Source organism: Mya arenaria, chromosome 11 (genome assembly GCF_026914265.1).
Source record: "Mya arenaria isolate MELC-2E11 chromosome 11, ASM2691426v1".
Classification (NCBI taxonomy): Eukaryota; Metazoa; Mollusca; class Bivalvia; order Myida; family Myidae; genus Mya; species Mya arenaria.
Window position 1 is genome coordinate 18,095,194 of NC_069132.1, and position 26,310 is coordinate 18,121,503.

The following is a 26,310-nucleotide window of genomic DNA, read 5'->3' on the forward strand; positions in this document are numbered from 1 at the left end:
TTCGGTGCACATACCCAAAAGGATGCATATGCCTTTCCAGTGAATTCAACATCTTCGGATTGGAACACCACTGCCGCGAGTGATAATACAAAATTTCCGCTTGTGCGGATTGGTCAAATAACTTGTTTGCGGTACAATTATTTTGATGATAAAATATAATACATTATTTACGCCACATCTGTTAAAACATCCAAGTCTCAATGTCTTTGAAAAGTAATATTTACATTGGCGGATAATCACGGAGAAACGTTTTTGCAAACAATGAGAGTAAATATAACATAGACTATTTGAGGATAGCAAATCATCGGTGAATGAAAACATTTGAACACTGAACAGTAAATCGTTAAGTAAATTAAGATTATGACGTTACTGTAGTAGCAGTAGTCTGCCGTTAAAGTTTACGGTATGTTGTAGGGATTTGACGTCAAACTGATTGCCCAAACCAACCATAATACAACGTCAAACCAACGTAGGAATCCAACTTCTGTGTGATGCCACACTGACATCTATCTTGTGTTATTTATTTTAGGTACCCGATGTTCCAATAAGATTGTTAATTTATTGAACCATTGGCGATAATTATAGATAATGCTAAATGTTAATGCCTGCTGACCCGTATATATATTTAGATATTAACGTCGCTATAAATGTTACCATTTATGTTCTCTGAATACTGGCCAAACCTTGCAATGATAGAAAACTCCCCGCGGTCAACAGGTATCCAATATTCACATTCATGTTTATATATATATGTTCAGTATAACGTATAAAAAAAACTATCTACTGATGATAATTATCCGTCTATATATATATGATTATGACAGCACTTGGCTGAACTTTTATTTCATTGGATACACGTATAAACAATTATCTATCTATCTAACAAATTTCGTAGTATTTCAAAGAAACGGTTTGCGGATGCAGACTTTATTTTTTTTTAAACCAGTAGGCCTATTGCTCTTATCAAAACCACGCCCACACTTTCATCCGACATTTTGATCTGGTCACATGATCAATCATGTTATCTTGGACAGCCTATTTTATGTAGGTCCAGTTGTAAATTAAAATGTTCATAAGCTTATGTTTTTCTCATCGAAACAAAATATTTAAAATATATTCGTTCATTTTTATTGAAATTGGGGTTGGAGGAACTGATTTTTTATGAACACTACTATCAGAAACTTCATAAATAATTCGGATTTATGATACTGACACCCCTTATATAAAATAGAGCAGTCCATGCATAGAAAATTAGGCCAGTCTACTTTGCAGAGAAGTAGACTAATACAATGTTATGTTACTGAAATGGCGGGTGCTAAACCAGCCGTTCATGTCGTTCAGTTAAAGACAATTCAAGTGCCGGAGTTATTAGTGAAAGGGAATAAATTCATAAAATGGGACGACGTAAGTTCTAACCCATATTTCTCCAGATTTTACAGACAAGACATTTCCTCATAATAAAAATTCATCGGGGTCATCGAAACGCACTCATGCGAATAAATAACAACATTTTGATGATTGCTTGTTTACTTGTCTTTCGTTTATTTCTATTAAATATACCCCTGTATTTAAGTGTTTGATATGGATATATTTTCAATGGTTGCATACCCGGAAGTGATTTGACACACGAAAATTGAAAATATTCCCCACCCATTACAGTTAGTTTGACAGTTGGTCAATACCATATTCATTGTGCCTCAAGGCTGCGATTTGTTTCGATGATTGTGTTCATCTTTTATATTTTTTCGATTTTCTTGTTTTAAAATGAAAAAAAAATGTGTTCCTATTGTTTTGCTGAGGAAAACTGTAGTATAAGAGAGGAAGAATCTGCTCTGGCCATCCAACATATATATACAATACCAGTCACGAGGAGATGTTTTTATCCTTTCAATAGAAATTGTAAATAGTGGAAATTTTATTTTGAAATCATTCAGTCCTGCCTGCTGGGCATGTATATGAGGATTTAGCCAGTTCCGAGTATAGTTTTTGTGGATTGATGCAATCACTGGAGATAATGATGATGTCAGATGATGATGATGGTATGATGATGATTATGATGATGATGGTGGTGGTGGTGGTGATCATGATGATGATGATGATGATATGATGATGATAATGATGAACAACAGATTCAATGGCATATGTTTCTGACTGAAAACACTGAAGGAGAATCCCCTTGCTTCCTGATTGGGCAATTTCCTTTCCAAATTTCCAAAATAGTCCAAAATAAGACTTTTGGATGAACAGGCCTTCAATCTTATATTATTGCTTGGCATCTAATATTTGAACAAGTGTTGCTATGTAAAAAAAATTACCACTGCGGGATACAAGGCAGGGCTTATTCTAAAGCTCCCACGGGTCTGACTAGCGGACCCATTCTCAAAGCCAAATATGCCATTTGTTTTTTGCAAGTCAATGGGACCAAAAAATTTAATGGTAAATAAAAACGAAAATAAATAAAAAACTCTGCTAGATACCGATAAATGACCAATCTCTTCGAAGTACATTATTTAAGCAGTCAAGCACTGCCTTAAAATGTACTAAAATCCAATCTCCGAAATGTTGCCAGTCTTGGTTGGATAATGGTGTGTTTAAGTATTTTAATGAATACCAATAAATTGCATAAAAGTCCTTGAAGAATTACATTGTTTTAAAAGAAATTGAAACAAAGTAACAGGCCGGTTCCAAAGATTGGATTTTAGTTCGACCGGAGAATTCTTTCACACATTTTAGTGATGTGAATTCTGTCACTAATTTTCAATTTATAATTCTAATTTTTTGCGATGTGGCGATACTTAAGTGGTGTTCCAGAGCCAAAAAGAAAAACTTGATGAGAAAAGGCTTTTATAACAAAACCTATAAATTGCATGTTAATGTTTTGTCAAACAATAAATATAATGTTTAAACATATGAATGTTTTTTTCTTAAATGGTGCCCGTAATCTTTTGGGGTATGTGATCCTGATGTCCAGGGTCAGAACAAATTCCATGTGCAGTTAATGCTGACGATAAAAGCACCAACATGAATTATGAAGATGAACTGGTCTTAAACATTTTTGACTTATGAAACATTTTCTTAGTGAAAATCAGCTTTTTCTTATGACTTAAAAAAATATATAAGAAGCATGTTTTTCTTTAATATTTTGATGCAAAAAAAGCAAGTCTTTAAATCTTGAAAATTCTCAGAATTTGAGGCGAGGTACTTTTTCTTTGTCCTAAATTGGTTAACTTCATGATGCAAATTTTCCCCAATTGGTCTATGGTCTTTTTCCAAACCTGGACAGAAAAAGCCCTGCAAGCAGTCTGGATGTATCTAGATGTTTTGAATAGACCCCTTGGCTTGATACACAAATATCAATTTTCTTGTGTTTAAGCAAGTTTAGCTAGTACTAAGTTATGAAAGTTCAGAGCTCTTGCCACTGCTTCTAAGGATGAAGGTCCCAATCACTAACATATATATGTAGTTGCCTCCCTGTTTCACCCTCACCCCTCTACATAAACATGTAGTTGCCCCCCCCCCCCTCCCCCACCCAACTCATGTTCTATGTAAACATGTAGTTGCCTCACTGTCTCTCCCTCCTCTGCCCACCATTTTCCCTCTATGTAAACATGTATTTGCCTTCCTGTCTCCATCCTCCCCACACACCCCTCTGCATAAACTTGTAATTGCCCCCTGTCTCCACCCCCTCCCCTTCTACGTAAACATGTAATTTCCCCCCTTTCCCTCCCTCCTCTACCCCCGTCCCCCCTCTACATAAACATGATGTTGCTTCCCTGTCTCCAGCCACTTCCCCAAACCCCTCCCCCTCTATATAAAGATGTAGTTGCCCCGTGTCCCTCCCCCTCCCCAACCCCAACCCCTAACCCCCTCCCCCTCTACATGAACATGTAGTTGCCCTACTGTTTCTCCCCTTTCCCCCAACCAACTTTTCCCTTTACATAAACATGAAGTTGCCCATGTGTGGTCTTCCCTGCTCTCACCCCTTCCCCACTCTATTTAAACATGTAATTGCCTCCCTGTCACACACCCTCCCCCTCTATTTAATCATGTAGTTGATTCCCTGTTTCCCCCCTCCTCCTCTACGTAAACATGAAGTTGCCTCCCAGTATCAGAATAAGATGCATTGGTCGGTGAACTTTTTCTCTTTAACTTGTAATTTTCTTTTCTCAGCCCTGTTATCAAACAAGGGTAGTCGACAGCCGGTAGTCAACAGCTCACTTATGCTTGAATATGTTTATGGTTTAAATGCCAATACTGATTTCCTCGAGCAAATTATTAATTAGCCATGTATTTATTTAGTTAATTCTTGGGAAAGCCTGAACATTGTAGATGCAGACTAATGCTTAATGATAGCTTTATGTTCCTGAAATCTGAGGACTTTATTGATATAATGTCACAGATTCCGGTCTAGCCTTGCAGTAGTCCTCAACTTCCTACTGTGTTGCAAACTATAGTAATTAATATCATTATACTGTTAATAACGTTCAACTTTGACCATGTAAAAAATACTTAGTAGTTCATATTTGAACTGTACAAAGTATGGGGGTAGAATATGCTTTGTTTTAATATCTATCATAATGATATGATAGAATGTCCAGAACCCCCAGAAATATGTTTTTAATTGTTAAAAATAACTTCTCTTCATGATATTTGTAATTTGTCCATTACAGAGTTCAACAATCGGTGTGCCGGTGACGCTGCGGGTGGATCCGAAGGGTTACTTCCTGTACTGGCGGGACCAGAACAAGGTACGGGAACCAACTATAGGGCTACAAGAGGCTCACACAGGGAGCTGGGCCCAACTTGAGGTTTTGTCCTTGGTGTAAACCTTTACTATCACAAAATCATCAGGCAAATAGTCTAAGTTTCCACCAAGCCCAAAAATCATCATATAAATAGTTGAGGGTTGAGATGTTTTGCTGTTCACTTTTTCAACAAAAACACTTTCTTATGGACATTTAAATATTGCATAGTGGTTATTTTGTTCATTGAAATTTGGATTTATCATTATTATGATACCAAAACTGATAGGTTCTGAGAATAAATGTATGAACAAATGTGGCTAACTTTAAGTAACTGAATATCACAACCATGTAGCTTTATATGGATTTTAATTCATATCTATGGATAATTATAAATGACAATGACTCCCGTCACCTCTTCATGTGTTAACACTTCAATATTCTAATTTGGTTACTGCATTTTTTGGTGGAAGAATGCTTTGTTGCTTGTTCAAGATGTAAGGACATTTTTCTATTATATATAGAATCTGGTTACGGGAATTTTTCAAAAAAAATATACAAATATTTGTTCTATCTCTGCTATCAGACAAAAAATTTTGTTGAATGTTCAAATTGAAGACAAAGGCCATGATTTGTCTGAAGTTATTATGGTATGCTGCCCATTTTGATACTGAGTTGAAATAAGAAATTCAGAAACACTTCTAGAGTAAGTACCTTTGTCGATGATGTTCAAGTGATATTCAGCTTTTGGAAATGGAAATTATTTGAGATTAGATGGTTGTTTACCGGCCATTAGCACTCTTTGATTTGAAAACATCTGCATTTATAAACACTTTCGGCCATGAATTATTTATTTGAATCTTATGAGAGTTAAAAGCTGAGTTTCCTTGTCTAGGAAGTGCAAACATGTTTTATTATGCTTGACTCACACGTCTATAAATAATTGGCCACTAAAATTAGGATGACATGTGGTTTTATGTCTGAGTATGCCCTTGAAGTTATGTCGTTATTTAAAAAAAATTTTTTTCCTAATTTCAAACCTTCATGTTTTTACATTATTAAAAGGAACTGATGGACACACGTTTAGAGTTTTATCATGTTTTCAACCTTGGCCATAACAATTTAGTGTTTATGTTTATTCACATGAAACTTTGAATCTATCATACATGACTGTATGTATATTGCAAGACCCCCAACTCTAACTTTAATGATTCCCTGCTTGTGTTCCTTTACCAGAAACAGGGGGATATGTGTGAGTTGTTGAGGTATTCAGCTATGATGAGTTTTAAATTTTGAAAAAAATTTCCTTCATTTTTATGACTAACTGTACTTTGACTTTATACTGAGACTAAAAATGCAAAGCTAATTTCAGAAATTACTTTCTTATGTGTGGGTGTATATATACATGTTAATTTATATCAGAAAGCGTTCAAAGGGTGTAAGGTTGCATTGTCTTTGAAATATGATGCAAGACAAATCCGGCATGTATTAAAATCTTTTGAGTTTCATGTTTTATGTATTAATGTATTAAAATGTAAAAAAGTAGAGTAGCTAGTTTTTACTCTGATCAACTAATGGAATAAAGCACAATTTCAGCAGACTGGCCATGAGGGTGGAGTAAGTACTGTGAAAGTAGTGCATGGGTTACATACCGCCATAACTTGAAGTCTTTACGTTACATTGTCCATAGAAGTCCAAGATCTGAGGCATTGACCTTGCGACACAGTTTGCAGATTATTCTATGCAATTTTAGAGGAAAAGTCATTTACAAAATTTCCTATCAACTGTGTCCAAGGTTTGTGACCTGTCATAGATTAGCTAGTATCTCTAGTGTTGAAAAAAGCCATCTCTTTCTACACTACTGAAATATCATACCAACAGCTTGCATAGAACTGCAGTTGGTGTCAATTTAAAATGATATTAATTCAACTGTTCAAGTGTGCATTTCTCAACACTTCTCATCAGCTATTGAATGCATTTTATTTATAAAAAAGCATGAAGCAGCCAGTTTAACTTTATTAAAATAAAGAATGACCTACAGTTTATAGAATGCAATGTTTTTACTTTCACAGCATGTGTTCAGGCTACCCTAGGGAGGAATGCTCAATGATTATATTTTAATGTTATGGATTATGTTCTAGTGTTATCTGTCTCATAAAATTATGATTTGTTTATTCACAGTTTTGAAGAGATTTGAGAGTGGCACAGTTAATAGAAACTCTTTGATTAGAGTGGCAGTTCTTGCTGTTTTATTCTATTGGTTCTTGCACTGTTGTGAGTGTCCCTGTGGTCAATGACAACTGACCATCTGGTCTCCATATTGGTGACAAGGTTGCCCAAGGTTTATACATGTGTATAGGTCATCATCGAACACTGGTATCTATAGGTTGTTGATTCCTCTGTATTAATAATAATTTAATGGAACTAATTGCCATGGCTTGTGACTCTCCTTGTCTTAGTTTACCTGCTTGTTTGCCCATTTCCCTTCCAGCTGTTGGTGTATCACAAATGTAGTGTGTTCGGCTACTTAAATACAGTTATGTAGAACACATTATCAGACCCATTATCTGACCTAAAACAGGCTGCCATGCCCTGTCTTACAGATTCTGTATAAATATTTACTCATAGTTATAAACACAGTAGCCTATAAAAGAGAGATGAAAACTTGATGATGGGTATGCTAACTGGCTTCTGATGGCAGGTTCATTATTTGCCGACTGTCAGAGGGAACAACAGTTGTGTATGTAGAGGCGCAGTGCCCAAGGCAGATAAATAAACAATAGATGTGGAGAAGCTGCTCCCAACAACTCACCGATAACTTGCATCTGTTCCCAGGCCAGGCACAACATCTCACTGGTTTCTCATTCTACCAACTCCTACACAACATCTCACTGGTTTCTCATTCTACCAACTCCTACACAACATCTCACCCTTTTCTCATTCTACCAACTCCTACACAACATCTCACTGGTTTCTCATTCTACCAACTCCTACACAAAATCTCAGCCATTTCTCATTCTACCATCTCCTACACAACATCTCACCGGTTTCTCATTCTACCAACTCCTACACAACATCTCACCGGTTTCTCATTCTACCAGCTCCTAGCCATGTTTGATGCATCTATTCTAAGGCTAAAGGTGTTATTTTGTTTGACTCAGCTGTTATGATTGTATAATGTTCTCACTACCACTGTCTCAACATCTAAATTATATTTGTTTTAGTCATGAACAAACTAAACAGGAGCAAGTAAAAAACACTGGATGGTAGAATGGCATCATCTTTATGAAAGTAGCTGTATTTATAACAAGTTTTCCCAAGTTCATTGTTTTACCAGGGTCTGTCTAGTCTCCTGTCCCTGGCTGGGTATTGCTCAATATTGGTGATAGGTCAGTTCACTAGTGTACTGTAGGTATGTGGGGAAATCATTTTAAGACACATTTATATAATTCAATTTGCCATAATTGCAGGAAGTTAATCTGTCCAACAATACACTGGAACAGCTAAATCAGATCATGCCAAAAATCTCTCTTGCAGTTACAAGTTAAAAGGTCACTGTTTAGTTCCAGACTACCGGTGAGTTCTATAGACAAGAGTTTGACCATGAAGCTGAAATAAGGCTGTAGAGTGGTGGTATGTATCACATATACTGTTAACATGCAGACTTTCAGTGAATTCCATTGACTTAAGAGTGAAATAATGCCAGAGAATGGTGAAATGTATCACATTTGCTGTTAACATTCAGACTTATCCATAGACAAGAGTTTGACCATGAAGGTGAAATATTAAGCTGTAGAATGGTGTGATGTGTCACATATGGTGTTTTCTTGTGAACTTACTCTCATTGTTTTCATTCAAACTTGTTTTGCACACCTTGTAGCAAGTCAGCAATTTTCCCAGGGCTACTGCCTGTGATGTTGATAGCACTGCTTGTAAATGTCATGAAACAGTGGCAAAATCTGCTCAACAATAATGGCATTAGGTCAGTTTGGTGGAATGTAATCAATGGATACATGTAATTACTGTTTACTGTCAGAGTTTATCCTACTACTCCATGACTAGATGTTTTGTAAAAAGGTAGAGCTGAGTATCAAAATATCAATCAATAAATTATAAAATATACTGACACTGCATCGAAACCTAAATAAGTTGAGGAGTTGAGCACAATAGCCAGCCCAAATAAAAAAAACCATGCACAAAATTTTATGACTCCTTCATGGTCATAATTTCACACTTTTTCCCCCGAACATGTGTTCCAAAATAAACAAACAATTCCTTGATGTTAAAATTTTTGCAAGTTGTAAGAAATGCAATGACTGTTGAAATGAAATTTTATAAGGTGTAAAAAAAATAATTTAACACTGTTACGCATGACCACTAATAGTTGATAAGGGCATTTGAGAAGATAAATATGATTATAATATGCACTGTTAATTTTTTTTTCAATGTTGCTTGTTTAAAAAAGTGCAATTTGTAAAAATAAGTTATTTCTTCTTTTTTTTCCTTTACATTTAGTATACGATAGCCTTTGAACATATGAACGATTTCCACAGCGCAATACATAATCGGTGTCGAAGTAAACATTTGGTTTGACAACTTCAAACTTAAAATACACTGAAAGACAATTCAAAACAGACTGGGAAATTGAAACTTGGGTCGTTCAAAACATTGGTTCCTTCAAGGTTTCGCTCTAACCCTGGCGTCCTCGAGCCATCACAGTTTTACTGTTTCTAAATATATAAATGTAAGTGGTCTCGAGACAATAGTTATTTTAAAAAAATTGGTTTTGTTATAGGTAGTCTTTATGCTACTCACTGACTGTGCGGTCAGCGTGGTCTGTGTGGTCAAGTGGTCAGTATCATTCTCTTGGTCCAAATTTGCTATGATTATTTAACACCAAGCAGTCTAATGCACACAGACTGCATGGAATATGACTGATATAGCTTATATCTACTCAATACCTAGATCTCTTGGACAGTATTCAATATACCGGTATTTTTATTCTTATCCTTAGACTTGCTCAGTGGATTGGACAATTTACAATCCAATCAAAACACTCTCTTAAATTTCTACTCATAAATTTTATATTAAGTTGGTAATTGAATACGCCACAGGACAAAGTGATACTGGGTGCATAGTGTCCTCTTACAACTTTGTGCCTAGGTGATTTCAGTCTGAACAAAATGGTATCAAAAACATGTTCAGTATTGGTTTGTATATTTTTATTATTTTGTTCTCTAACATGCCATAAAACAGCCATTATTATAAAGTCTGGATTTTGGTCCATATTATCTATATCTGTTGTTATGTTGTCTTATAAAAATTGCTATAACATGTGCTACACATTATCACCATCAAGTGTACTGCTGTAAGTGTCTGGCATATCTAGTATGAGCTATGGGCTATAAGCTGCTCAATTTTTGAGTCACTTAAAATAAATGCACTTTGACTTTCCTTTAGCATTGATGATTATTGGTATAAACTCGTCTTTTATGACTGATTATCAAATAATAATTAACCGGAATCAATAAACAAGAGGGCCATGATGGCCGTAAATCGCTCACCTGAGTAAAAGAGATTAACCTTTGTTATCAATATAGCTTGTTTCTCAAAGAATATTGAACAAGAGCTGTCACAGTATGTGACAAATGCTTCCGAATGTGACATTGACCTATGAACAAGTACATAAAAAGTTGATCTTGCCTTTATGTGTCAAATACATATGGAAAGTTATACACATGTTGCCTGAATAATCACTGACAGGACTTGTCACAGTTGTCTGAAAAAGCACGAACCAAGGATCATTCCTATAGCAACCAGAGTTCTGCATGGAATTAATTTCTTTGAACAATTTTTGAAAAGCACCAACCAAGGATTATTCCTATGAAGTTACATCAAAATTGTCCAAGCGGTTTAGGAGAAGAAGATGATTATAACCAATTGTTGACATTTTCCTTTAGGTTGCCATTGCACCGAGAGTTCTGCATGGAATTAATTTCTTTGAACAATATTAAAAAAGCACCAACCAAGGATCATTCCCATGAAGTTTTATCAAAATTGTCCAAGCGTTTTAGGAGAAGAAGATAATTATTACCAATTGTTGACATTTTCCTTTAGGTTGCCATGGTAACCAGAGTTTGGCATGGAATTAATTTCTTTAAACAATTTTAAAAAAGCACCCACCAAGGATCATTCCCATGAAGTTTTATCAAAATTGTCGAAGCGGTTTAGGAAAAGAAGATGATTATTACCAATTGTTGACATTTTCCTTTAGGTTGCCATAGCAACCAGAGTTCTGCATGGAATTAAATTTTTTGAACAATTTTGAAAAAGCACCAACCAAGGATCATTCCTATGAAGTTTCATCAAAATTGTCCAAGCGGTTTAGGAGAAGAAGATGATTATAACCTATTGTTGATATTTTCCTTTAGGTTGCCATGGCAACCAGAGTTCTGCATGGAATTCATATCTTTGAACAACTTTGAAAAAGCACCAACCAAGGATCATTCCTATGAAGTTTCATCAAAATTGTCCAAGCGGTTTAGGAGAAGAAGATGATTATAACCTATTGTTGACATTTTCCTTTAGGTTGCCATGGCAACCAGAGTTCTGCATGGAATTAATTTCTTTGAACATTTTTTAAAAAGCACCAATCAAGGATCATTCCTATGAAGTTTCATCAAAATTGTCCAAGCGGTTTAGGAGAAGAAGATGATTAAAACCAATTGTTGATGACGGACGCCAGACGCCAGCCATAGACCGATCACAAAAGCTCACCTTGAGCACTTAGTGCTCAGGTGAGCTAAAAACAAAACAACATATAAATGTGTCCTGAGTGGCATACAGACATATCTGTCTCCTGATAGCTCTAGTTGATAGCTATAGTTGTACGTCCCCTTGTGTATTAGTGACATTTTGAACATTGGCATTTTGAGCATTGACATTTTGGATATTTATCAATTAATGTAATTGGAGAATAATTTGTATTAATGCTGATAATGGTAGAATGTATAGTGTTTATATAGAAACGCTAATAAGTGATAATTGATAAATTTAACATTTTCGAGTGGTAAATGTTAACTTCTGGCATGGGTAGATATTTGATATAGGTCAGAGTTTTAGAAATGAAATGGGAGTATGTCTAGTTGTAACAACATACAACTGGTTACCACTGGAAATCTCAAAGAGCATTTGTTGAAAAGTCTGAATGATTAGAAACCTGTCTGTGACCAAACTGGTCATTGGACTGATCTTAAGTAGGACTTCAACAGTTGTGCGTTTGTCATGCTACGTACATTAGTCCTGAGAATTCCACATTGTCTTACGTCACAGGTTCTGAGTGGTTCAAACTTTGTCTTAAGTAGTCCTGAGTGGTCCTAACATTGTCTTACGTGGTCCTGAGTGGTCCTAACATTGTCTTACATAGTCTTGAGTGGTCCTAACATTGTCTTACATAGTCCTGAGTGATCCTTACATTGTCTTACATAGTCCTGAGTGGTCCTTACATTGTCTTACATAGTCCTGAGTGGTCCTAACATTGTCTTACATAGTCCTGAGTGGTCCTTACATTGTCTTACGTGGTCCTGAGTAGTCCAAACATTGTCTGACGTAGTCCTGAGAGGTCCTAACGTTGTTTAACATGGTCCTGAGTGGTCCCAACATTGTCATACATAGTCCTGAGTGGTCCGTAAACATTGTCTTACATAGTCCTGAGTAGTCCTAACATTGTCATACATAGTCCTGAGTGGTCCTAACATTGTCATACATAGTCCTGAGTGGACCTAACATTGTCATACATAGTCCTGAGTGGTCCTTAAACATTGTCTTACGTAGTCCTGAGTGGTCCTAACATTGTCTTGCGTAGTCCTCAGTGGTCCTAACATCGTCCTGGTTGATCGTTGGCCTCTCAAGTCTGTTTTCATGATGCTACATCATGCCCAGCTGTTATCATTTTTGGCATGTTTTTTTCTTCCAAATTTTGCTCTAAGAATTTGTTTAATACTTATCTAAGAAGGAGCCAATGATCTCCTTCTGCCTAATGCAAAGAAATATGCGTCCTGTGAATTTTGACCTAATACAACATCTAATGTAACAATATTTTATCAAAACATTACATTAGTGCTATTTTGTGGTTTTTAAATTGACACTAAATTTGGTTTTACTGACTTGATATAAATGTAAATAACATTTTTTTTTTTTAGGGTATGATGGTGATGTCTAAATGGAACAAATGATATTTTACTTTCAGTCTAAAGTTTCTAAATTGAATAAAACTTTAATATGGTTAAAGTTACGTTTTCGCTCTGCCTCATATGCTTTGCTTCGCAACCAGATCTTTCGCTCCCAAACCTTTTGAAAAATGAGCCTAAATCGTCAAAATAGAAGCTTCACCATTCACAAAATGTGCAGCAGTGGATTAATATGCAAAATAGAAATACTACCTTAAAGCAATCGAAGAACAAAATTTAGTCTGAATGACAATTTCTTTGGAAAAATTGCATCACATTCTGGCGGAAAAAAAGGCTTAGCTGGAAGAAGTCACGTTTCATGTTTAAAATATGAAACTTCAACAGCCTTACACAGCACTTAAGTATAATTCCATGATTTTTTTAAATCCCTTTTTCTTTAAATTATAAAGAGAAATAAAAGTTGGTCATACTCACGTTTCATCAACAAAACAGCGCGTCAGCTTGAGCCGGGAGGTAGCTTTTGCTGGTTTTTGCTATTATCTTATTTTAGTTGTTAAGCATATGTTTACATGGCGTGAATGTCACAATTCTGACTTCAGGTTGGACACCATTTAAGGTTCATGACTCCTGTGTCTGTTTTGAGATTTGTTTCAGCTCTGCTGGCTTTGTTCATCCAATTTACTTGCTTCTTTGAAGTCAACCACATGGAAGCTTACTGTGTCTCCGGTGCTCTATTTTACGTTATTGATTTGGAACATATTATTCACAAAATATTTATGCCACTGCGGCCTTCTCATTTCTGTTTTTTCCTCCAGTTGACAGGGTTTTCCGATGACAGGCGCTATTTAGATGCTTTAATCGGGCAAAGAGTTGGTGAATGTCCCCAAATAACTGTCTGACGTCATTCTTAATCAAAGAGAAAGTTTGTAAATAAGGTCCATTGGAAAAAAGAAATAAGCCGTACATACAGTGGTTTTTAACCTAGGCAAGGGATTATTATCTTGTCTATGATGCTAAGCTAATTACATGTGCTTTCAACAATTTATTGTTGGTCTACCTTACTGGAACATGTATTTTACTGTCCTTATACAGGCTTAATTTTGTCCTGTTGGAGCTTTATGCAGAAAAAATTCAATGTCTCCCAGGGATAGATGCATCAGATAAATATTTGATTCTGTGCTTTATATTGCAGTAAAAAAGGCATAAAGGAGAATGTGATAAAAACAAATAAGGAGGAAACCATTCATTTCATGGAGATATTGCTTGTAAGATCTGCATTAACTCCATATAAGGAGCTATATAACAAGCCAGTTCTATGTTTCCTAAACTGGTGGCTCCTATCATGATTCTATTTGATCTGATCTTATATTTTTTATATAGGTTTTATATGAGTTTCACTTTTTTTGAACTAATGACCCTGTAGTGGGAGAGTATAATACTTGCTCATATTTTCTGTCCTAAATGCACATCCATTGACATTGGTCTTACACTTAATACACCCATGGATCTTGTCTTACACTTAAAACACCCATGGATCTTGTCTTACACTTAATACACCCATAGATCTTGTCTTACACTTAATACACCCATGGATCTTGTCTTACACTTAATACACCCATGGATCTTGTCTTACACTTAATACACCCTGGATCTTGTCTTACAGTTAATACACCCTGGATCTTGTCTTACAGTTTATACACCCATGGATCTTGTCTTACAGTTTATACACCCTGAATCTTGTCTTACACTTAATACACCATGGATCTTGTCTTACACTTCGTTTATACACCCATGGATCTTGTCTTACGGTTTGTACACCCATGGATCTTGTCTGACACTTCGTTAATTACACCCATGGATCTTGTCTGACACTTCGTTAATACACCCACGGATCTTGTCTGACGCTTCGTTAATACACCCATGGATCTTGTCTTACGGTTTGCACACCCATGGATCTTGTCTGACACTTCGTTAATTACACCCATGGATCTTGTCTGACACTTCGTTAATACACCCATGGATCTTGTCTGACGCTTCGTTAATACACCCATGGATCTTGTCTTACACTTAATACACCCATGGATCTTGTCTGACACTTCGTTAATACACCCATGGATCTTGTCTGACGCTTCGTTAATACACCCATGGATCTTGTCTGACACTTCGTTAATACACCCATGGATCTTGTCTTACACTTCGTTAATACACCCATGGATCTTGTCTTACACTTAATACACCCATGGATCTTGTCTTACACTTAATACACCCATGGATCTTGTCTTACACTTTATACAACCATGGGTCTTACAGTAACAGTGTTAAAATGTCCATGGGTCTTTCAGTTTATACACGCATGGGTCTAACAGTTTATGCTCACATGGGTCTTACAGTTTATACTAGGGATGCAAACGAATATTCGATCAAACGATTGGTATTCGAATGTCAAAATTGGTATTCGAATATTCGATGTTTTGTTGTTGAATAAATAATATAATAAATATTTGCCTATAACTCTGTTGTTGTGTTTAAGAGGTTTTATACACCTATGGGTCTCACAGTTTATACACCTATGGGTCTCACAGTTTATACACCTATGGGTCTCACAGTTTATACACCTATGGGTCTCAAATTTTAAAGTATGGGAATGTTTGTTAATGCACAGGAAATTGGTGGTGAGTTTAGTTACAAAAAATATTTCCTGTGCGTTTGAACATGATCACCTTCATAAGTTGTCAAGCATATCTGTATGGTAGTTATTTCCTTAAGATGGATTCTCAGGACTTATAATGGTCCAGTTCATGGTCCAACTTTAAGCCAGCCAAAGTTTAGGTCATTTGTTCCTCAAATAGAAGTCATTGATGGTGTTTACGACACAACTTCCTGATTGCCCTTTGTTTTAAAGTAGATGCTGATCTCTCAAGTCAGAATGCCTCCGTTGTCAGTATAGTTGTTTGTTTATATAGAATGAGAAAATAGTTGATTCCAGTCTTGAGATGTTGTGGGGTATTGTCATTCCATAACAATCATGTGGTATTTCAGTATCAGCATGTGATTGCATGTAAAACATTGGCTCTATAATTTACAAAGCCTTTATATTTAGTACAGTTGACTTTATGTCCAGTTCCTTTGTTGGCATTGTTTATTATTGCCATATTTACAGCAATAATTGATACATTGTTTCAACTAGTTTAATTGCATGTCATTTATTTTGTAAATGTATACTGATGTCTTTCTTTTCTTACTTGAATGCTGTTTGATTTCAACTTGTTTCTGTTAACGGTTTCTTTCCACATCACTTATGTGTCTTATCTTTTTAAACACATCTTCACTAAAAAATCTTAATACTGACGAGGCTTTATCCTAATGTTTTCTTCTATAATATCATGCTTTTAATCTGTTAGTATTTCCACACTTACTTATTCTTAACTTTTATTTCTGCTGGAAAAAAATGTTCTTAGTACTGAAACTAATTATCCTGTTCCAGAAGAAATGTGCTTATTATGGAAATGTTTAACTTATTTTTAAGGATGTAATCTATCATTTTTCAGGATATGGATGCCTTGGACATCTCATACATAAGAGACACACGGACAGGCAAACAGGCAAAGGTTCCGAAGGTATAATATCTGACAGACTGGTTTGTAACATATGATCATCAATAGACTGGTTAAGCTGTTATTTATGCCATGGGGGCCCGCAATTCACACCTTTTGGGGCCAATGAAATACAGGCTGCAGCCCCAAATATAAAGGGTGTTTTTTCTGCATGAGAGTAAAATTTTCCCCTTTTAAAAAAGTCCTAAAATTTGATTACTCTTATGGCCTTTAAATTCTAACAATCGATCATGAAAAATAACATGTTTGTACCATATAAAAGAGACATTGTTTATTATATGCTGTCTGGTGGCTTAAATAGCCTCATAATTGAAATAAATATATAGACCATTCTCACATAAATGTTGCTTCATTCGCATACAATATGGCGCCCTTTTCTGAATTTTTTTTTTTTATGTACTGTCATTTTATATCCTTTTTATGCTTTAAAAATGATATCTGTGTAAGATTTGTTTTAAACTTTTGAACTCTCAAAGTAAACATTTCATTTGTGCCTATAAGCGACTGGTCGAGTATAAGTTTTGACGAAAGAACAGGATGATGACTCAAGCTCAAGTTTCACACTGAGTATTTAAACATTACATCTTTGCATATTCATATACTTCAAAAGTAAAATGACAAAAGGACTCATTAAATGTAACAGTTTCTTAATACATTCTGAATTGAGGAATGTACACTTATCATTTGCGATCATTATTATTATTATGGCATACTTAACAAAATTATGCGGATAGCATGGGTCATATGAACGATTGAAAAACGCTTTCAAAACAGCAAATGACAAAATTATAACAAGGGGAAGTAATTTGCTCTGATTATATAATTTGTTCCTTAATTACTTCAAAATTTCTAATATTCAAATCTCAAATAAACCAATAAGGACTACTCAATTTTAATGTGACATGAAACAACACTCCCCATCTTGCATTGAGCAGAACCAAATGCATTGTTTTCATGAATAAAGAATCACAGTTTTAGGGATAACAATTTTAAAATAGTTCTCAGTTAAATAATTCTATTTGGTCACCATTTTAGTTAAAGCTGCACTCTCACAGATGGACAGTTTTAACAACTATTTTAATTTTGTCTTAGAATGAATCAATTTTTGCGTAAAGGTCTGGAAACCAGTGATGAATTATGTCTCCAGTATTATATCACTGGTTTTCAGATAGTTACACTCTCAAGTTAATCATTGCACTATACAGTTCAATCAAAACAGAGGGAGCACTCAACACCTCCACACTTTGTAATGATTATAAAGTTAGATGGGCTTTTGCTGTTAAAACCTTCCAATTAACTTGTCTGTACATTGATTCCTCTGAAAGTTTAATGTCCATATTTGGACACAATAGCAGACTTTTACTCTTTGGTACCCAAACAAGCAGATGTGCAAATTTGAACAGGCCATTATTAGATGAATATCAAATTAAAAGTCAATGGCATAAATGAAATAAGCTTTATTTCTTATAGTATATAAAATAAACAAAAGGAACTGTGCATTATGATTCTTGTGACTAGTTAGATGCAATCATTGTACGCTACTAAGTGCCACATTTGCTGTTTTCTTGGTATTCAGTGACAAACGCTCTCTTCAATTACATTTTGTGATAAGAATATGAAGTTTATATTGTCATATGAATCAATATAGGTATTGTTTTCCCATGGAAGTTTCATATTGGAACATATATGTTCCATGTTTCAAAAGAAACCACAACTGTATAGGCAGGGAAATCAATGGAGTTGCCAATGATTTGTGAATGTTTGTAATATCTGAGGAAGTGTTGTGACATAAATCACCCTTCCATGTTGTGAGTTTAGCCTAATTTAGGGAGAGTGATTACCAGGGAAAAGATGAATTCTACATGGCCAGGAAAGCAGTAGACCTGAGTCCACTTAATTTTAAAGACATTACCGTCTTATGGCCAGTAATAAATTTTGTGCTATTTAATCAGGAAATTCTCGGGCTCTTCTTTTCTTTTATCCTAGTAATGCTACAATAGAAATTCTGACATTTTATTAAAACATACCCTTAATTGTTTTAAATTTTAGTAAAAAAAAGAACTACAATACAATCTTAACCTTTTGCCTTTAGATGGACAAGCTGCGGGAGACATGTTCTATCGGACCGTCTGACATTCCACTGGAAGACAAAACAGTTACCATTGCCTATGGCAACGACATGGTCAACGTGGAATTCATCAACTTTGTTTGTGCCAGCAGGGAGCTGGCTGCAGTAAGTAACACCTGCCCTCATTGGTCAACTCATTGTGAGACTGACTTCTGATTGGCCAATCATATCCAGCCATATTATTGCTCATTGGTGGTTCTGATATTGTCTAGAGGCTTCTGACTAGCCAGGCTCTACCAGATGTTGTAAAACCATGAACCCCATTTTGCAAGATTTTGTTTCTTTAAGTTTGTCTATTGTTGCATTGTTTTGTTCTATGATATTTGGGCTTAAAGTAATGTGAAAAAATGTGCATGTAATGGAATGGTATAAGACATAAGGTTAAGCAGGAAACCATCAAGAAACTGCACTGGGAACCTGACTCAAGAGTGTTGACCCAATCTGGTTGGTTTCCTGCGCAATCTGATGGCGCATGTTGGTAGATCTGCTTGTTAGAAGATTTTAAAGTCTAGCCTGAACTCACCATTCCAGCCTCACCAGATCTGCTTTAAAACATTAATACCTCATGGCAGTAACACACTACCCATGATATCTCTGCTTATGGCCGGTTGAGGGGTCTCTCTTCTCTAAGTACCCTGGGCTGTTCACCATGCTTATGATATATGTTATGAGACTTGCAAGTACTTGTTTCTACACAGGAATGTTTCAGATGGAGTGTCCCATCAGGCGTGGAGTTGTAACCAAACTAAACTGCCTATAACTTTGCTTAAGGAAGGCTCTCAAATTTCTGTATATTAAGATTATAATTTGTAAGTTCACTAAGTTAATATTATTCTGTTTCAGCTGACATTTTGTATTTTTTCTGGATACAAATTTACATGTTCACTCATTCATGACTAAACAAAACAAAGCTTCCATGAGCTTGCAGTAACATTCAGCTTAAGGCCTTATAGATAAAAAGTCCACTAGAAGCATATTGCATGGGTAATGGATTGTAGTGTGTATTGATATACTGGTGTTCACTGATTTATAGATGTCCCTATTGTTTTCACCCCCAGGAATATACGAAGGTAAAGACGGTGCTAGAGTTTAGTAACACTAACCTGATACCAGCCATTTGCCTCAAACCATAACAGCAGCATTATTTCATTGCTTTTCATAACTGGTACTCTGGCAAATATGCAAATTTCATCTTTCCTTATTTGTCTTGTCTGTTAGCTCAATATCTGTAAATCTTTTGCATAAAAACCTGAATCTTAACCCAAGTAGAGCACAGTATATTATGACCTCCATATATTTTGTATGTTTGCCAGTGAAACCACCACGCTTTCTCTACACAGTTATTTTTATTTTCACTGCTAACCAGTTTAAAGGCACTGAATTAAAATGTGTTTCAGCGATTTGGATTTTTTTTAAGGATCAAAGTTGCTTTCATAGTTCACATTTAAATCATAGATATTATAAATTCTTACATAGTCACAAAGGCTGAGAGATTTCCTGAAACACATTCATTAGATATTGGAAGATATGTGCGAAGATTTCTGGTTTTGTTTGAAAGCAGATCAGATATATGTTATGTCATTATCCCATGTAGCAAAACCAGTCCAATTATTTGACACTGCTACTCACTTTATACTTCTTACATATTGTCATGTATTTGTTTTTTAGAAGATCATAATTAACTTTAAGTATCATACTATCTGGCAGTGTCGTAGTTCGCGATGTCAGAATCTAATGTCCACTGTCTTACATGAGCATTTCTTATCCTACCAGAACTAATGATCACAATGTTTATTGTAGAGTTATAGACTTAAATTGTCAAAAATTGACCAAATTCACAGTGTCAAAATTTATTCTCTTATCCAGTCTTTACCAAACTTGTTTTCAATGATTATGAGCATAATATCGCGTTCAAAAGAAATCAGATTTAAATATTTACTGTTGACTTATTGGGCTTGAATTGTTAAAATGTTATCATGTTTACTTGTCCTCCATCTCTCAAGTATTTCTTATCCAATCATTACAAAGGTGACCATGGTAGTGAGCATAATATCTCCATTGCTTTTTTTTTTTATTAAAAAACCAATAGATTATGTTATATGCCCAGTCAAAACTTGCTCACATTTGTTTTGTCCATTCCCTTAAACTTGAGACTCTTTCTCATCCAGTCCTTCCCAAACATGCATAAAAAAATCTCATTTGTTTTTCGTAAACAATCTCATTACATTTTTCATTCAGGTGAAACAGCCATTTTATTTTCAGAACTTGCCCAAATTCAGCCTGTATGCTCCATTACACAATGAGTATGCAATCTTAGCCAAACTTGATAGTAATGTTTTTAGGCTTGCTACATTAGATAAGTTTGATAAAGTGTCAGAGTGCAACAATCACTTCAGAGTTCTTGGCCTTGAATTTCAAATTTGAGCATCTCCATTTATATAACATTATAGTTATTATGTTGAAGTAACTGTATCAAAGGAATATTTAAGCTTCATCAAATTTAATTTTGAAATATATCGCTATAATTACATCAGTCCTACACATAATTATAAATAGTTTTATAAAAATGATTTTCAATTTAAAGGAGGGTGTTATTAAAACCCACCACCATCGGTGAAGATAGTTGGTGACATATAGGATACATAAATTACAGAATCAGTGCTGTCGTGCATAGGCTATAAAGCAACTTTAACCACTCAGTCTCACTCATTTTTATGCCCCCAAAGGTGGGCATATTAAAATCCCACCATCCGTCCGTCCATCCATGTGTCCAGCTCAATGACGAGTGTCCGGGCTGTAACTTTCTCTTATATGGACAGATTTTAAAATAATGCCACATGTGTTCGACATACCAAGACGACGTGTCGCGTGCAAGACCCCTGTCCCTACCTCTAAGGTCAAGGTCACACTTAGGTGTTTATTCACAATGGAATGCTGCATATAAGGACATAGAGTATAGGTTGTCATGTCCGGGCTGTAACTTTCTCTTGTATGGACAGATTTTAAAATGACTTGCCACATGTGTTCGACATACCAAGACAACGTGTCGCATGCAAGACCCATGTCCCTACCTCTAAGGTCAAGGTCACACTTAGGTGTCTAATCACAATGGAATGCTGCATATAAGGACATAGAGTATAGGTTGTCGTGTCCAGGCTGTAACTTTCTCTTGTATGGACAGATTTTAAAATGACTTGCCATATGTGTTCGACATACCAAGATGACATGTTGCGTGCAAGACCAATGTCCCTACCTCCAAGGTCAAGGTCACACTTAGTGTTCATTCTCTTGTATGGACAGATTAACAACAAAAACTTGGCATATGTGTTTGGCATATAAAGATTGTGTGATATATGCAAGATCCACATGCATATATCAAAGGTCAGAGTTTGATCTTCAACTTTTCCTGTACTGACCTTGTTCATAGGTCAATGTCACATTTGGGGGCATTCGTCACATACTGTGAAGCTCTTGTTAATTATTAAGTTGTCACCAATTATTGTTTCCAATCACACTAATAAAAGACAATTGTTCATTGCTGTTACTTCTGTTAAAATCAAAACGATGGGTTAAAATACAATTGGAAAACTTATCTGTAACTCGGATTCAGTCAAAGTACTTGTAAAAAACATAGAAAACTTAGCAAAAGACTTCTCATTCAAGTATGGTTAATGACATAATTATTTAAGTATACTCCTTATCTCAATTACTTGTGAAAATGACTCCAAAGTCCCTTAAAAATGGATCTGACTAATTTCAGGCAATAATAAGTATGCAAAAGTGCCTAAAAAGATTGCAGTCAGAAAATGGCTTTAAGAAATTTTTTGCCTGGTTTTATTCAGCAGCTATAAAAGAATGGAAGTGTGTATATGCGTGTAAATGTGTGTATATGCATGAATATGCTTGTATTGTGTGTATATCTGATAATGTATCATTCTGTAGACAGCCTGAGAACACAACTTTTCCTTGGGGTAAAGTTTAGGCAGCTGTTTCTTTAATTAATATTCCCTATGTTTTTAACATACCTTTAATGTCCTACTCAACATGCAGGACCCGTGTCTTTTTGGGAATCCCGCGTGTTAAAGAAGTATCCGCTGCATCGTTGCTGTATACGCACCCTGATGTATGATTCAATAAAAAGTCCACTGAACAAGTCGTGGCTTCTCTATATATCAAAACACAACTTTCGGCAAGAATGAGGAATGACTTTTATTGCATCTGTCACTGCATACAATAGGGTATGGTTTTTCCATATATGCATGTCAGCCGGAGCTGATTGAAGGCTTTTCATTGGAAGAAATTGCACTTTTTTAAATTTAGAGAAAAGTTTATCACTGTTCATGTCACAGAATTCATGAAAACACCTCCAGCGCCTTGATTACGGCTTAAAAGGACATTTAGAGCAGTTAGAAAAGAAATAATTTTGTTATTACTTTTTTTTTCATGGAAACATTGCAGTGAAGCTCAATAATCATGTTATGATTTTGTAACTATTATTGAAAGGCTTATAACAATTATAGATGTCCTTCAACTAGTTTTACAGTGATGTTTTGGTATTGTCTTAAGAAAACGTTAAAATCTTTAAAAAACATTTTGAATTGTTGTTGTTAATACTCTGATATCTTCTGAAAGCCTTTACAGAATGTGTGTATTTCAGTGTTACAACTGCTTTACATCAACATGGATAATTTTTTAAATGGAAGAATGTGAATAAACAGATTAAACAATAGTATTCTACAACAAGTGTAGGTTTCAGCTTAACATTAGATCTAGTTCTTATCAGTTACAATAAAAATATAGACGTTATACAGAAATACCATAAATGTATGGAATTGGTAACAGACTCTATATTCAAGATAGTAAAACCCTGAATATTTACATTCCTTTAATGGTGCTGATCCAACACAAGTTATGTAATGTGCAGGAGGGACAAAGCATCCCCCTTGACCAGCCAGCTTGACCAATGCTCTTGACCATTCTAAATCTTGCAAATGCCTACTAGATACCCGAGTTTGCAACTAATCTGCAGTTGTGATTATAGGCCCTCAGCAGAGTTTAAAGAGCTTATCTGAAAAACTTGCTATTCATACAAAAAATGAAAAATCCAAGGTGCAGGAATCATAACTCTGTAACTGATACATTTTTAAGGTGCAGGATCAATAACTCTTATCTTTGATACAGCATTACAGTGTTCGAAATTCGCGGTAGTCCGATAGCCCAAGGCTACCGAATTTCAGCTCGGGCTACCGCATTTCCGTAAAAACTAGCCCGACCGGGCTACCGTTTTTTTTTTTCCAAATGAAATTAAATAAAAAAAAAAAAAGCATGCCAATTAAACGCGTACAGCATCGTGTTTTATACGCTTATTATTTAAGAATGCATCCTACCAGGCAATACAAGCAAGTAAGACCAAGTCACCTTGACAACGGCGAAAGATCAAAGCGAGGTCAGAATCACCGAATTTTACGATGATCAAAAAGCTTATTCCTAAGCGGTTCAGGGCTGCAAGCCATGAGCAGAATGTTTGATTATTCAATTAGTATATATAAACACATGACATTCACAAGAGTAATTAAAGCCTGAAATGACAAGTGACTATCGATCTTTTTGTAACCACAGGCATCTGAATCATTGTATTTAATGGAATTAATTTATCTGTACTCTGAAGCATAAAATAACTTCAATAGGTCTGTTTTTAGTACTGTTTACACGGGGAAAATTGACGATCTGAATTTGCTGTACTCTTTCCGACTAAAGAAAAACACGAGAATTGGACATTGAATTATGCTTGTTTGTCTTAAGACAATATAGTTATACCAACATATCGCACACCATTTTAAAGGTAATTGACTCTTCTTTCCATGTCACTTATTTAAAAATGGATTGTTTTTATGTTGGTTGAGAAATTTGCATAAAACTGGACTCAACCGTGAAATCGGGTAAGTTTGAGTTACATACCTTGTTTCTTTTTTGTATATCAAAGACACTAAATATCTTCAGATGTGTTGTTTATCTCATTGTATGTACCCAAAATGGTTTTAAACAACATTTTAGTGACAAACAATGATTCAGATGCCTGTGTTTGTAACCAGTAACTGTGTCAAATTCAATGACGTCAATAACTCCGCCTTTTATGTAAATTAATGATAACCTAGGCAGATTTCTCTAAATACGATGGCAGTGAAAAACGGCTACGCTAAATATCAATATCAAAATTGATACTTATTTATTTTGTTTAAATAAATTTTTATTATTTTCGAAAAATTAAATGATATATTTTAAGTTTTAATGCGTAAAAGAAAATTAACATTTTACAAACATTGTCTTAAATGCGCGGGAAACAGGTGCTCGTTTACTTCCTGACAAATTTAATCAAAAGTAAGGAGAACTGTTGGCATAGTTAAATCGTTGTCAATGTAGAGCATAGTAAGGTTCTATTATATACATTTATATTGCTTTGCCATTTATTTAAAAAAAAAACATTAATAGGTATATTGGCAATAGAAACGAGTTATTTTGTTGTTGTTTTTCCTTCCGGAACTTGAAAGTGAAACTGAAAGTAGAAAGAAATTGTCATTGCACAAACGCTGGTGCATATTGGGTTTGACAAGGATGCATTAGATCAAAGGGGTACATCAGCTGAAGGTTTTGGGTGGTCTGTAAATAAACCCCAGACCACCCAAAACCTTTATATGATGTACCCCTTTGCATTGGATAAGAGAACTACAATAATTGTACATGCATAGTTCTTATCATCTTAAATAATATGTTTAACAGAGTCAGATAATATTTCCTCCTTTTTTAACTTTTTGAAAGCTTTATTATTTATATGTCTCACTATAACTTATCTACCTATATTTTGTCTGTTGGGTGGGGCGAGCGATTTTTTAGATTGCGAGAATTTCACTTTGCTTAATAAATTTTGACGCATTGACTTGATTTTGATTAAGGAACATTTATTGAATTATTGAAATTGAATGAGTGTGCTCGCTTAGTAATCAACATCATATTCAAACTTCAATAAATTCTTCCAAACGAGTGATTATTTATGGTGTTTATGTTTGGGCTAGTGAAATTGGTTTTGGGCTAGTAAAATTTCCCATCTGGTAGCCCGAATGGGCTTGTGGAATCAAATCCGAATTTCGTACACTGGCATTAAGGTGGAGGACCCATAACTCTACCTTTAATACGTCTTTAAGGTGCAGGAGCCATAACTATCATTTTTGATTCAGCTTTAAGGTGCAGGAACCATAACTCCACCTCTGATACGTCTTTAAGGTGCAGGAGCCATAACTCTTATCTTTGATACAGCTTTAAGGTGTAGTAACCATAACTCTACCTTTGATACGTCTTTAAGGTGCAGGAACCATAACTCCACCTTTGATACATTGTTAAGATGCAGGAGCCATAACTCTTATCTTTGATACAGCTTTAAGGTGTAGGAACCATAACTCCACCTTTGATACAGCTTTAAGGTGCAGGAACCATAACTCTACCTTTGATATAGCTTTAAGGTGCAGGAGCCATAACTCTTATCTTTGATACAGCTTTAAGGTGCAGGAACCATAACTCTACCTTTGATACAGCTTTAAGGTGCAGGAACCATAACTCTACCTTTGATACATTGTTAAGGTGCA

General features: G+C 35.3%; 1 protein-coding gene across 7 annotated transcripts in view; it reads left to right on the forward strand.

Moving 5' to 3' along the window:
* The first annotated feature begins 1,252 nt into the window (after nt 1-1,252).
* LOC128208880 (1-phosphatidylinositol 4,5-bisphosphate phosphodiesterase beta-1-like) overlaps nt 1,253-26,310 on the forward strand; it is a 97,868-nt gene continuing 72,810 nt past the window's right edge. For all 7 annotated transcript variants that reach the window (XR_008256909.1, XM_052912554.1, XM_052912557.1 and 4 more), the window contains exons 1-4: nt 1,253-1,404; nt 4,671-4,748; nt 16,480-16,548; nt 18,638-18,778. Coding sequence is in view for 6 of the 7 variants with exons in the window: in XM_052912554.1 (XP_052768514.1) it covers nt 1,306-1,404; nt 4,671-4,748; nt 16,480-16,548; nt 18,638-18,778 (387 nt within the window). In the remaining variant the exon portion in view is untranslated. The remainder of the gene's footprint in view (nt 1,405-4,670; nt 4,749-16,479; nt 16,549-18,637; nt 18,779-26,310) is intronic.